This window comes from Falco biarmicus, chromosome 5 (assembly GCF_023638135.1).
Source record: "Falco biarmicus isolate bFalBia1 chromosome 5, bFalBia1.pri, whole genome shotgun sequence".
NCBI lineage: Eukaryota > Metazoa > Chordata > Aves > Falconiformes > Falconidae > Falco > Falco biarmicus.
Genome location: NC_079292.1, coordinates 44,975,726 through 44,990,697, shown reverse-complemented (window position 1 = coordinate 44,990,697; position 14,972 = coordinate 44,975,726). Strand labels below are relative to the sequence as shown.

General features: G+C 42.7%; 1 protein-coding gene across 2 annotated transcripts; it reads right to left on the bottom strand.

The window, feature by feature from the left end:
- Positions 1 to 297: 297 nt before the first annotated feature.
- On the bottom strand, positions 298 to 13,284 carry IFRD1 (interferon related developmental regulator 1). Of its 2 annotated transcripts, XM_056340011.1 has the most exons (12): positions 12,947 to 13,284; positions 10,271 to 10,375; positions 9,236 to 9,317; positions 8,667 to 8,791; positions 8,203 to 8,360; positions 6,878 to 6,928; positions 6,608 to 6,786; positions 6,394 to 6,502; positions 4,191 to 4,325; positions 2,804 to 2,932; positions 1,766 to 1,861; positions 298 to 993 (listed from the first exon to the last, which is right to left on the bottom strand). In XM_056340011.1, exons 1-12 carry the CDS (start codon positions 12,990 to 12,992, stop codon positions 904 to 906), a joined length of 1,305 nt encoding a protein of 434 aa, XP_056195986.1. In that variant the 5' UTR covers positions 12,993 to 13,284; the 3' UTR covers positions 298 to 903. The 2 variants fall into 2 exon arrangements, with proteins under 2 accessions (XP_056195986.1, XP_056195987.1); XM_056340012.1 differs by lacking the exon at positions 6,878 to 6,928.
- Positions 13,285 to 14,972: the final 1,688 nt, after the last annotated feature.

Genomic DNA, 14,972 nt, shown 5'->3' with positions numbered 1-14,972 from the left:
CTGGAACGGCTCCTCGAAGATAAGGGACAAGGTGTTTTGCGGTACCAGAATATTTTGACCATGACACACATGATTACAAATCAACAGTAGGCTGTTGTGCAGACCATACATAAAGAAGATATACCTTCAAAACACAGCCAGGTAGAGTTTCACATTGCACCTACTAAATCATCAAGACTACCCCAACCCCACATGTCTGAATGGGCAAATACACAAACCCATCTGTTCCAGCCTGTAGGTTTTACTAGCATTCCAGCTTTCCATTCATGTAGTAATCACTTTTACACAGAGAGCAAGCAGTGAGAAACATCTTTATTCCAAAAATTAAACACCCGATTTCAGACCATGAGAAGCTTGTTTTTATCTTACACTGAGGCAAGTATTTGTCATTCACTACTTCACTGTAAGTGAAGGTAATTGAACTTTATAGTCTCCTTCAGGTTAAAGTCGGACAAAAATTTCTACATAGTCTATCTGCCATTGAAAAGTTTAAAAAATTACTAAAATAACTTCACATAAACAAGTTCATCTCTTCATATTAGCATATTCTTACCAAAACACTTGGTCAATGAATTAATTTAATTTACCTTTATATAAAGTGAGGAATCCAATCTTACACATGGCATTTGACTAGTGACCCACCCCATTTAACAGTTCAGTTACAATGTATTCAGCCTTTGAGCAAGTTGCACCTAATGCAAGCGCTATAATGTATCCCCGCACCCAATCTTCTATGGATCTATATACAGTGTATACACAACTAAGCAACAACATGCATTATATTTACAGATTTTATACAACATCCCAGTGCGTAAGTGCAAGCTGTGACTACAGAAATTTAAAAATACATTTAAAGGTTACAAAACTATTTTAAATATGGAAATTGAACCCCATGGAAGAGATCTAGAAAAATTCCCCCACGTCTGCTCTTTTGTCACGACATTTACTTCTAGCCTTTGTCCGGGCCTTGAATGCTGCAGAGTTGTACAAGTGCTACAAAAGAAAAAGAAAAATTAATCACAGATGTTCACAAGGGTTATGTCCTTTAGAAACTTTTATGTTAAGAAACAGCTGAAAGTATCTTTTTTATTAATCCATGAAGTAAATTGGTAGACGTTCTTAAATTAATAGTATATATTTGCACCAAAACAATGATTCATTTTATTATGTATACATTTAAAAGAAACTTGGACTGTATAAGAAAGGCTGAGCTAGAAGCAATTCTGGAAGCCAGTCTATCTTAAACATCATACAGACACAATGCAGATTAAGTTTGCCCCCAGATTAAACTTGGTAACACCATTCCACAAACTGTTTGTACACAGGATAAGTACATTCACAGCCAACAGAACAAAGTCACCCCCCTCGTGTCAATTTTCAACTAGGGAGTTCGGGATACTGTCTTTATAAAAAGACTCAGTTTCTATGGTTTCCTATAGGTCCCTACCCCAAAACCTACAGTTCTTGTAAGAGTCCAAAGTTTCACACATATGGAGCATGAACTAAGTACCAATCAGCAATCAAGTCAACCTTCAGACCCCCTTGGGAGAAAAGCAGTAGCAGACATGTGCCTAGTTAAGCTCTTATTTTAGATTTTCCAAAACACATACAAGCAAGGTTTGGTTTCATTCAGATGAATATGGGGCACTGTTAGAATTAAAGTGACAAGTTTAAAGATGATGGCTTGTCAAGTGGGTGTTTGGAATACTATTAAATTCAGGAGAAATATATTAGTGTGTAAAGTAAAGAAAATACAGTAACATACCCTTTCAAACCGAGATATCTTCATTGTTTTAAGAGTTGCAGCATCTAGCATTACTGGTGGACCAAGCTCAAAAACATTCCGGAGAAAGTCATTTGACTAAACAAGAAACACACCAAATGATCAGTTTCTTCTCCTGATTATTAAATCTCCAGTAAGAAACAGCAGCAATTAAGACATAAATCTTAGATCTTATTATGCAATTAAGCCAGGGAATGCTTCCTCCTTTGACCAGAGTAAGGCTAAGAACTAAAAATGTCCTCCTGAGAGGAAAGAGACAGCTTCCCCATGACCTTCATATTTTTTTTTGTCCCAACCAATTAGACACTGTTCTGTTACATCCTCTAGACAAGATCAGGCAGCTGGAAACAGACCCATATGGTTTCACAACACAATTTTAAAGCATCTGACCTTATATTGGAAAATCTGAAAAAATGCTACATATGCCTGGGCTCCCTCAGTCATATAAAAATACAATTGACACTGGACTGAAGATTTTAACACCATGATTATTATAGCAATTTGGAAGCACATGCTCCTATGCTACAATTCCTGCTTCTGCTTCATATCTAAACAGATGACTAGTGAACAGCAGTTCCTACAACAGAGATGAGGACTCAACCCTTCACTTCTAGAATGCTGTCATAATTTTTGACTAAAACTTTGCGTACCTTTTTACAGGCTTGAATAGGAAGGGTTTATAGCTTTATTGCAGCCAGATGGCTACACTACTCTGCTGAAAGACAGCATAAGGATTCAGGAAAAAACCCTGAAGCTAAGATAATTCAGCTTGAATCTCCTACTTCTTGGAGAATTCTTCTAATTAATAAGCCAGTATACTCAGGCTACAGCTCCGAAGGAGCTCACTCCAACAGTTCCAACCCACTGTAGTTCATTTTGCAAGTGCTGTCTTTTAACCCTTCTAATGCAAAGCCCATCATTCTACCAAGTTCTACTCATGATTTTGTAATTCAGACTGAATTACTATGAAGAAGCCAGATGGGCAACAACAGTCTGAGCATGTACCAAACAGCAGCTCACCTGCAAATGATATTGCATCCCCGACCCCAGAATCTCCTTGAAGGTATCATAAGTTTGTTTCTTAACCCAGCAGTCAATATACATGCGCTCAGGTCCAAACTTTACCATCTCTGTAGGAAAGTCACGTTCCTATCCAAAATTAAAGGAAACAACAAATATGATTTTAATTCAAAGTCTTTTGTATTAGGAATTTTATATATATCAATGAACTTTATTTTCATTAATAAATTTGGCCCACAAAAACCTTACAAATGATACAATATGCATACACTGAAGATTTGTTCATAAACTGATGCACACCTGAAGTTAAATCTCATATGAGACTTGAAGCTGACATTCTTCAAGTCAGAAAGCATTTTAAAAAAAAGAACACTTAACTTTCATCTTTAAAATTACTTTAAGAATTGGACTTATCTCCAGAAAAAACAGTTCTGAGTGCAGGAGTCACCTATAAATCAGTTTGTAAGCTTCATTTAGTCCTCTCACCTTTCAAGTGCAGCAAGCTACATATGTGACAATGGAACGTAACAAATGCTACTAAGGACTCAGATTCTTCTACAGGCAGAATTTTAAAGGTGACTTCAAAACACTTCAAAGTCTTCTCCTGTTTCCTAGATGTTTAACTGTTCTGAATGTCAACTAATATTTAGTTCGTCTTACCCGCACAGCAACATAAAAATTATCCAACAAATAAATAATCTAGTTTGAGAGGTACAAGATAACAATGTATTTAAAGTGACAATGTTAAAGAAGTTTAACATTTGCCTTAGAGGCTTTACTCAGAAGTTATGTCACTAACCAGGTATTTTTAGTCCTGCTTTGTGTATTGTTCTCTTAATCTGGATACAGAAAACCAGAAGATTACCGCCCAACAATTAGGACGACACCCCTCCTCATACACAAACATTTCTTTGGCCCCCAACAGAGGTTCCATTTGGAAATGTATCTTACTATTAACTTGCTCTTTGTTTATTATGGACCGAAGTTCAGTAAGAGACAGTACAATAATATTGCACAGAATTCAGGACACTAATTTAGATGTCCTACAAAGTTTGCTATGAAAAAAAAAATCTGCTCATGGTATAAAATAAAAAGAATTTAGTATTTACAAGTGCAATGTTTAGCCTTCTTTAAAGAAAAAAAAATATTCTTCAATATGAAAGTCAAGTTTGGAACAAAATAAACCAAGTTTGACTTGCTTTGTCCTACACTCCTAAAAAAGCAGCTATATTTTGTGTAAGTGATCGGAATTTCCAATCTCATTTGAAATAGTTTTTTCCTGTTGCTTTCACTGAAACAGTAATTCTATTTAATAGAAAAGCCCTTTTCATTAAATTGTACACTACACAGTTAACAATCCAGACATTCAAAGTAAGAAAAGAATCACCTCAACAGCTCGTAGGACATCTCTGAAGACAGATCGCTGCTTTCTTTTATCTACTTTGGCTCGGTGCTTGTTTCCATCAGTAGCCAGAGCTCTTAGTTTCTCTGTTAGAAGTTCCATATCTTCATAAAAAAAATCCTAATGCACCCCACCCCAGAAAAAAAGAATAATTTTTTTGTTTGTTTGGGGGTTTTTTTGGTTTTGTTTTGTTGTTGGTTTTTTTTTTGTTTGTTTGTTTTTTTTAGTTTCTGGCCTCAAGATCCATGCAAATAGGAAAATAGATCTGACTTCTGGGTAGACCTCTACACAAACTGTTACTTTGTTATTTAAGACAAACTGTTACTTTGTTACTTAATGAAGACACAGATGGCACTAACTTCTTGTACTTCCATTTGCAACGTTTAAACTAGCAAGAACAGTCACAGCATCCAGTTTACCAAGCAGGATACTATCAAACTCTGTTCTGGTAGTCTGAGCCACATGAAACAGTACAGCTCCTTCAGTGTGTCTATATACCTGTCAATCTGTTTTGCTCCACAATTCCAAGGGACTCAAAATGCTTAACTGATAAGCTGAACCTGGCTGCCACTCTGGTCAACGAGCTGAGGGAACTTTCAGGCTATTAGCACAGAATTCACACTGCTGGAGATGGACGGGGAGACACCATTAGACTGACAGTATGAATATTTAGTCATAAGTCTTGCATGGGGTGAAAAATTAGAAAGCAGTTTTAAAAAAATCCTCAACAGAACACTCCAAGTAAACTTCAATGTATCATCCTTTAGCAGGAAGTATGTTCTCCCCTCCATTTACAAATTCTGAAGTAGTTTACCTTGATTAGTAAGAATGTATGTAAACTTATGTAAAAGCAGGGTTTTTTGCTTGTGTTGTTTTTTGTTGGGGTTTTTTTGGTTGGGTTTTTTTTTGGGGGGTGGGGGGTGTGTCCAATCTGGATGTTTTGTCATGTCAACTAAATGGGCTGTTTACTTGATGCTTTTTGCAAGAAACTGGTCAAAGGTAAAACACAGCAATCATTTTTAATCTGTGCTGATTGTTAAGGATCCAAATAATGATTAAAGGGGCATTACCTCAATGGAATGGAGTGATTTTTTAGCAAATATAGTCTTACTTGTTAATGTATTTTAAGATTTTAGTTACTTGCAGTCAGTTCGACCCAATAATGGATCAAGTTCTTTTTTTTTTTTCTTTCAAAGTTGAATTCCATAGGAAAGAATTCCTACGGTCTGCAATTGTATATAAGTCTCAGCGTATTGTTTCAGATTATGCAGTGTTAGTGTGTGATGCATCCTGACTGAATTGAAATTATCTTTTCAACTTCAGACAGTGTTCTGGCAAAGCACAACAGCCTTGATCAAGCTAGGATCCATTCAGGTAACTCTTGCAGACTGTGCCATGGGTAAGTGGAGACTATTTCCTTCAGTGCTGTCAGAAAAACAGCTCAAAAATTAATAAGGCATATTGAAGAATGTAAAGACAGGTTTAGGTGTGTATGAGGTGCTACTGAGAAGCTTGCACCTAATCCAACTCAAAAACAAACCCCACGGAATCTCACCAAATGTAGTAATACTGATATCTGTGCAAGTCCTTTCAAAATCTCCCCTTCTAAACTGACTAGTCACCAACTGACTAAAATAGTCACAAATGCTGTGAAACCATCACGCAGTAACTAGTTACTCTTCTCAAGGTACCTAAATAAGGATACTGGAAAAACAATACTACAGGTCAAAATGGTTTCTACTAAACGATAGATTTTTAGCTATGGAAGCAGAATCGTGCAGGTTAGGAATCACTGGAACTTATTTGCCAAAGTATCTAATGAGTGTTCCCACTACAGTAAACAATAATGTTTTACCTTGGAATCTACATAGGGTTTTTTTCCAATCAGCAACACCTACAGTGTGTTTGATTTAGATTTTAAAGCCTGCACACGACATTTCTAGTTGCTCCTCAGTACTGTCTGATGCATTTTATTATTTATTAATATGGAAAACAGTGTAAAAATGATAATTAAATTGCTGTCAACCATTGCTATACCCACTTAGACTGGGGCAGACTCACTACAAAGAACATAACCCAGTGAATTATCTGCCACTTGCTGAGATCTGGGGTGCTACACAACGCAGTAAATAATATGCCTTGTTATCATCCCCAATGCAAGAAAATTTAGCTGCAGTCATCTACTTACAGCATCTGTCTCACGTGCCAGTTCAAACAGAAGCGCTAGTGTTTCTCCAGCAGCTATTCTCATGTTGAGATCATCACAAGACAGCAGACTTGGAAGTTTATGCAAGTGCCTAAGGAATAAGTCACATTTCATTAAGACGTAAATTCTGTGAAGACTGTTTCATTGCATATAAAACTGGACATTACAAATTTTGTTTTCCAAGAAAGATACTCACATTTCAATTTTCTTCTTCACTTCATTCATTGGACAAATAGTCAACAACAGTGTCCAGGCTAAAAGAGCGCTAATGTGAAGTACAGTGTTATGGGTACTTGATACACCATTAGTGTCTCTGTCTCGCTGATAGGCCTTTGTGAAGATGTTTTCCAGGCATTCCATAGTAGAGTGCAGCTCCTGAACAGGGGAAAAAAGATAACGGAAGTGGCTTAAGATCCACACATTTTCATAATGTCCATTTATATATTAAAAAAATATTTATCCTCACCGTAATGTCATCAGTGATGATGAAACAGCAAATCCCTAAGCAGGTTGCACACTAGACAACAGAAAAAAGTCAGTATTTTACATTAAAGTTACTGTTGACAAAAACCTTCCAACTCTGACCTTTGAAATTTAACATCAGGAATAATGGAAACTTGAGATTAAGACCTTAACAGACTACAAGTCTTTGACACTTTTTAATTCAGCCACTGTCTAATAGTTAGCTCTCAGATTCCATCCACTGTCAGGATCATTTTACAACACAGACTACCCACAAGCCTTCACTTTTCATGCTGTATTATTTAATATAGCTTACAAAGCCCTTCCAAAAAAGCTATATGTAGCACCCCTCTCACCCAATTATTTTAAATCTCACTAGGATTCACTAGGAGAAATCATGCTGCTAAACAGTAATGGACATATATTTCTTCACAGCTACAGGAAGTATTTTCCCCCTCTCTGCCATCTATTCCAACTAAATGTCATGAAAACACTGAACCTTCAGGAGCTTTTCCTAGAACTTTCCAGTTTTTGCTGTGAGGTCCTACATATCTGTTCCCTGTTCCCCATATTCTACTCCATCTTCTCTTACAAAGAGGAGACTCAAAATTACACTTAAGCAGGACAAGCTTTAATAGCGTTTGTAGAAATGGCTGCTGTTGAACCAACACTAACTCTTCTTCCAGCTGACAGTATCTATTGTAACACAGCTTGAGCACAACAGAGAAGCAGCCAGTGATGCAATGATAAAGGCAAGTTGGAGAATATTAGTTAAAACTGTTTTTTTTAAAAAAAGTCTTGGTAAGAGCTTTAGACTGTCTTCAGTCAGTATTTAAAATATATCACTGACATATAGACAAGATGACTGGGCGAAAAACTTATACTTTTGGTAGTGTGAATGTATCAAATATGTAGTTCTAAATCTGCTATATGCAATTTTATCATATATAAACACATTTGCATAAGCAACATTCCTCTTGTTAAATGCTGTTAAAGAAGTTAAAGTTAATACAGTAAGGATACATAAGTCAGGGGGAACACCTTCATTTTTTTATATAGGACTTCAACATCAGCACTCAGAACTGCAGTACAGAGACTGCAACATAGTGAGTTAAGAGACTTGACAAGGTAGTTTCTAGCTTGAAGAAGAAAGTGACCTTCAACCTCTAGGTAGAACTTTTTAAGCCAGTGAAAAGTACTATGCATCATTTAGAGCATATGTCAATACTCCGAGTTTACACTAGTGAAGTAACCTTTAGTTCTGGATTACACAACAGTGAGCTGGTCAAAACTCTGTCCTTGTCTGGCAAATAAACATTTTATACTTACAGCCTGTCTGGCTTGGATACTGGCTGTTCCATCACAGACAATCTTCTTCAGAACTGGACCAAGGGTCTTAAAAATCTCTTCACTTTCAATTCCTGACCCCATCTGCACACACAGAAGACATGCCAGTCCGGCAGCTGCACACTGTTCATCGCTCTTACCTAGAGATTAACACATTATGATGAGTAATCACCTTGTGCACTGCCTCCTTCCTTTAACCCTTTGAAGATAATAGTCTGAAAACTTGCAAATGGAAATTCAGAAACCAATACAGAATGTCATTTCAGTTAATTTTCTACGTCAGTTAAAATATGACATCTAAAGTAAAAAAAGGAATGTTAGATTAACATAACTAAATTATTAAGCACTCTATAAAGTACTAGAGAAGTCTCACAGTCTTAATTCCTTTTGAACAGTGAGCTATTTCATTGGGATTATTGCTTTCTAATAGCGAGCATATTAATTACCTTTCTTTATGCAGCGTTCAATGCTATCAGCTAGTGTCATTCTCCTTTCCATGACAAATTCATATAGTATTTTAGAAGAAAAAGCACTTTTCAGACTTTCAAGAGCTGCTTGTCTTGTCTTTGCACTGTTGGAAGACAGAAGGAAGACCTCTTGGAATCAGCACATACCAGTTAAAGCTCAGCCTTTATTTTTATATGTAGTTTGTATTTGCCTGCACCCAACAGAAAAGTAACCCACAGAAGTACCATGCAGTATGAAATGCAACAAATTTTCTCCTTCTTCAAGGACAGAGAAATTTTCATTGCAGATGGAGCTCACAACAGTGCACCAGACTAGAAATAAAGCCATTTTACTGCAAGCTATTAGGAAAGTCTGACTCTCACTTATCCAAAAACTCAATGGAGGGGAAAAGTTCTGCTCAGATCCAGAAGAAAAGCCAGTCCCTCCCCAGCATGAAAACATTGTAATTTCAGTAAACATATAAAAAAGTTTTATGCATATTTCCTTTATTATGTCAGAGGAAGCTAGTACACAGTGTATGAATGCATTTCTTCAAAGCATACTATACCTCTTATCCAACGTAAGATCAATAAATCCCTTCAATTTGTATTCTAAGTCTTCTTGAGTGGCTTCTTCATCAACTTCAGGCCCTAATCCAGAGGAAATAATTTAGTCCTGATATGCATTTTATTAGCAGTCACAGTAGTACCCAACACTTAATGTTTCCAATACTAATAAGAAAGCAGTTTAACACAGACAATAGCTACAGAATTGTTCAGTATTACAGCAACAGAATGGTGTCAAGACTACTACATCAAACTGCCCCTTAAAATACTTCAGCAAAAACTCATCTATTCATACATCTGAGCTGTTTCTTCACCTGCTTCTTACATGTGCCAAGAACAAACGAGTGAACTCATCAGATCTTATATAAACTTGCTACAACTGACACCCGTCAGCCAATCCTGTCAGCAACACATTTTCATCCAGTCCACTACATTCTATCCCTGGAGTACACTGGGGTGTTCACTACTGATGCAGCAAGTTCTGTCTAAGCAGCCTGTCCTATCTGGCATCACTTCAGATGCCTCTGCAACAGCAGTTCAGTTAAGAGTAACAAGTATTCATAGGGAAGGTTCTCTGCCTTATCCCCCTGTAGCAGGCTTTCAGGTCCCCTACTCCCAAAAAAATGACATTAGAGCAGCCCAAGTTGCAGAGATGGTAGAGGAGACAAAGTACAAATCCAGTTCAAAACAGGCAAAAATGTGATTCTTTCCATCTCAAATTCTTCTGCAGTTCTTACCACCTCAACTATATGTTATAAAAATCAATGTCTTAAAATGACCTTAAAATTCTTATTGTCTCCAAAAGTTAGCACTGTATAATTTTAATAGAAAAAAGCCTAATAGTTTCATGAGAGGCTCATGAAACCAGGGATATATTCTTACCAAACAAAAACAATAGCCACTAGATTAACAATCACACAGTTTACCAGGATGTCATAATTTTGCTACTGCTACTTACAGTCTAGTACTTAAACACCTAAGTCAACTCAGGTTTTATGTTTTTAAAAAGATGAATAGATACAAGTGAAAGAATATACCATCCTCAGTGAAGCTAGCAGGATCACTGAAGCCACTGCAGTGGCTCATAGTTTCAATTGAAGCATCTTCATCACTAAAAGGCTGCACATTTCTGGGCTGACCACCTTAAGGAAAGACAAAAACAATAGTTTGGTCATTTTTCATACAGAAAAGGAAGATCAGAACACCAAAAAGTAGAATTCAACCGCCCCAACAGATTCACTTTCCTTGACCCAGAAAGCACATTTTCTTCCTCTGCTGGTTCCTTTACTCCCATCTGTTCTGAAGACTTAGTTGGCTCTGTTCTGGAGGATTATTTGTGAATGGTGGGGAAGAACCCGCCTAAGTTTTCAAAGTATTGGTAAAATTCCTAACTCTAGGTTTAGGATCTTTCTACAATCAACTTCAGGTTAAGGCAAATTCCTGTGACTGTGTTTTAAAAATAGTTCTATATTAATTTAACTTAGGACAAAATACCTAAAATAGACTGCCATACAATCTTTATTTTTCAATTTTGAGGGACTTCAGGCCAGGATAAATTATACATTTAGACAAACATACATTACCCAGTTCAATGCAGGATTTATGGGATTAAGTGTAGTATGTGCAGCATCAGCAATGTCCAACCCTGTTTTAACACTGAATTACAAATACAAGCCAGAACATCAAATGCTTCAACAGGGGAAAATTATTTTCCCTCTCAGGATCAAGAAGGCCTCAGGGCTCAGTAACTTCAGTCTTTTTGAAGAAAGCATCATTATTTTATACCTGTATCTCATTGTTAGAGCATTAAGAGTTGGAGGAGTTTCACCTGATAATACTGTGATCTATCACTGTCCTATCCTAGCCCTTTATTTGCATCTACTAAAGTTAATTAAAGAAGAATAAAAAAAGTTGAATAAAGAATAGTATCTCTGTTATTTCTCCAGCAGCTCCCAGATGTGATTTACAGATGTGCTGGGTTTGGCCAGGCTAGAGTTAGTTCTCTTCATAGTAGCTAGTATGGGGCTACTATGTTTGGATTTGTGCTGGAAACAGTGTTGCTACTTCAGGGACGTTTTAGCTGTAGCTGGCCAGTGCTTAGGCAGAGTCAGGACCTCTTCTGTGCCTCATCCCACCCCACCAGCAAATAGGCTGGGGGCGGCAAGAAACTGGGAGGGGGCACAGCCAGGACAGCTGACCTCAACTGTCCAAAGGGATATTCTGTACCATATAACATCGTGCTCAGCCATATAAAGCCGGGGGGAGAAAAGGACAGGGGGACATTTGGAGTGATGTTTTTTGTCTTTTCAAGTGTCTTACACATGATGGAGCTGAATATGGCTGAACACCTTCCTGCCCATGGAAAGCAGTGAATGGATTCCTTCTTTTGCACACGTGGCTCTTGCTTTACCTATTAAACTCTATTTCAGCTCACAAGTTTTCTATTACCTTTCTGAGTCTCTCCCCCAACCCACCAGAGGAGAGCAAGCAAGCAGCTGTGTGGTGCTTAGTTGCTGGCTGAGGTTAAATCATGACAACAGCACTCATAATTCTGCTCTTCGACTCATTTTTTGTGGTACAATTGATTCTAAATTATTTAACGTGGCAGTGCACAGCTCTTGCCAGCTTTAGGCTGGCTTCCTGACTACCAAGATCCCCCAAACGCATACTGATCTGGGCAGAATCAACCTCGAGGTCATCACTGTCCAAGTACTTTCCAATGAAGTTAAACTCACACTCCAGAGGTTTTGCTTCATGGGAATTTTCTTCATTTGCGTCAGGGAAGTTCATGGGAAAGAATGACAGGCAGTTCCTTCACAAATTAAAATAAAAGCAGCTGCAGAACGACCCAGTGAACTGCTCAGCTCCTGAACATTTGATACTAGAGACAGATGCCGCTCACAGCCACGGCCGCCTGAAGTGAAATTCCTCACCATCCCACAAAACCTCCGTTCTGCCCAGGCATCAGCACCTCAGCCACACACATTCCGGATCCGCGTTAAGATTATTTTATAGCATCCTCTTTTAGGCTAAGAAGATTATTTTAAAGAGACTGCTGCCTGTGGGAGCACAGCGCGCTGGCATACGGCCACACCAGCCACCGGAGTGACAGCAGCAGCCGCCCCCCCGCCCCGGAAGGGCCCACGCCGGCGGCGGTGCTGCAGCGCGGACACCGGAGGCCGTGAGGGCCGGGGACGCGCCCCAGCACCCCGCGGGCGCCGCCTCCCCCGCCGCAGCCCGGCTTCCCGAGCTGCCCGAGGGCGTCCGGGCGGCACCCGCGACCGCGGCGGCCAGGAGGCCCTCGGCGGGGCCGGCGCCGGCCGCTGCCCTTCGGGCGCTGCTCACCGCCGGCGGCGCCAGGCACGGCCGCCGCCCGCCGCCTCCCCGGGGCCGCCCGCGCCGCCGGGCGCATGCGCGCAAGCGGCGTGAGGTGGCGGTTTCGCGGCCGGCTCCTGCCAGCCTGGCGGCGCCGCCCGACCCGGGCCCGGCTCCGTCCCGCCGAGCGCAGAGCTCCGCGGGCACGCCAGTCCGCCCTGCCGCTTTCCCACCAGCCCCGCAGGCAGCCGCGGCGCAGCCGGCCCGCCCGGCCGCGGTCTCGCCGGCCCAGGCCGCCCTCCAGGCGGCTCGGACGGCCACGGGAAACGCTGGGGGAACTCCGCGCTCCGCGAGGCCGCCCGCCCCCAGCCCTCGGCCGCCGGTCCGGCCGCGCTCACCTGCTCCGCGCTGGTGGTTGCTGCCCCGCTTCTTAGGCTTGGGCATGGTCGCAGCGGCGCTCGGCTCGGCTCCCGCGGCCCCTCTCCGGGTCTCGGTCTCTCTGCTCCCCCCCGCCCGGGACTCAGCGACAATCAGCCGATAGAAGAGCAGGATCGCTTTTTACTCCAACGCCTCTGCGAGGCCGACTTCCCGAACCGGGGCAGCGGAGGTGATTGGCGAAAGCAGGCGGAGGACGAACCGGCGGCGAAGGCAGAAATCCCCGTGGAGGCCCGTGAGCGGAGTCGATGCATCTTTCTCCTCTCAGACACCCGGGGCTAAAGGCGCGGAGGCGGCGCCGGCGCCGGTTTTATAGCCGCGCCGGGCTGCGGGGGCGGGGCCACGCGACGCGCCGTTGCCGCTGCCAATGGCCGGGCGCTGCGACGGCGAGCGGGTGACTCAGTCGCGTGAGCCCGTGACGCGGCCGCGCCGCTACCCAGTGGTGGGGCTGGGACGTCACCGGCGCTTCGCGCGCGCCACGCCGCGGTGTACGCTGGGGCGCGGCGGGCTCGCCCGGCAGCCGGCGGGGGCGGGGAAGGGCGGGGAGCGGGGGGGAGCAGGCGGGCGGTGGCGGTGGCGGGGGCCCGGCCTCACCCGCCCCGCCGGTGCCGGCCCGCGGCTCTGAGCCTCCGGCTGGGGCTGGCAGCGGCCGCCTGAGTCCGCACGGTGCTCAGCGCCGCCGGGGGCGGGCGAGGGGTCGAGCGAGGGGCTGCGGGCTGGCGGGCCACCCGCGCCCCCTCACCGGCAGGGCCTCCGCGGGGCGGGCGGCGGCGCGGCCCGGCCGCCCAGAGCGCACCCAGCCGCCCATCGCGGCCCCCGCCGCTGGAAGCGGAGCTGCCGGCGCCGCGCAGGGGGCACTTAAGGCCGCGAAGGGCGGGGGGAAGCCCCGGGCGGCCCCAGCGGGCCGGGCGAAGCTGCGCTGCTGGGGTGCCCGTGCGGGTCGGCCCGTGCTGGGCTTTTATATCGGGTCCTGTGCCGCGTTCGTGGCTGGCGGGGGAAGGTGTGGGCTCGGCTCCGCCATGGGAAGTGCTGTCGGCCTGCGGGGCGGCTCCGTCCCCGGCCGCAGCCTGCAGCTGGCGGGAGATGCCGGAAGGGCGCGACCCTGTGCCTCTCCTTTAAAAACGGACGTGCGGGATAGCTAGCTTGCTTCCTCGCGACAGATCTTCTTCCACACACAAAAATGTTTTTTGTCGTCACATTTTTGTCAGTTACATCTTCCAGTTTAGAGACTTGCACTTCACGCGGTTTTATTTGTAATCCCAAGCTGATTTTTTTCCTGTTTTCTGCTGAACTTCAAATGAAAAAAAAATAGGATAGCATTCCTGTCCACCACAAAGAGATTGGTTTATAATATTTCTGAAATGTGAATGTTTCTGTGTGATCACCAATGGGCTGTAACAGGATTTGAGGGAGGGAAGACAATTTTGCAGAACATGCTGAGTTGCATAAGACATGATAGCAATTACACTGTTTGAGTTCCTTTGCATGCGAAATATATTTACTCTGACTTCTGGCAAGGTAAACTTCCATAATTCTATATAAATGTTACATGAAAAATAAAGTAAATGGGGTTTACTGACCCATTTGTGCATGTTGAGCAACGAAATGCTAGTATTGTCTGTTTCTAGAAAATGGTAGCTGTCAGTTGTGATACCTGTGGGCGCTGGTAGAGCCTGATGTTTTGCATTGCTGTGCAGTTTGAGCCTCCTGGCGAACAATTGCTTGGGCATGGGAGAGACAAATTTCTGAAAAGGTCTAGTAAGTTCTTTCAGCATCCTATTCAAGAAAAGAGACAAAAGTCAGTACATACTGCATGCGTAGAGGACAACGTATGAGTGTCCCAGGGGCAACAGTTTTTCTCCTTCAGGTTGAAATGTTAGAGCAAAGGACAGCCTTCCAGGTAAGTAGGCGGAGGAGCTGCAATTAAATACAGAAGGCATAACTGTACCCTTGGATACACGAGAGTTAATTTTAGAACAAGGGAGCAGT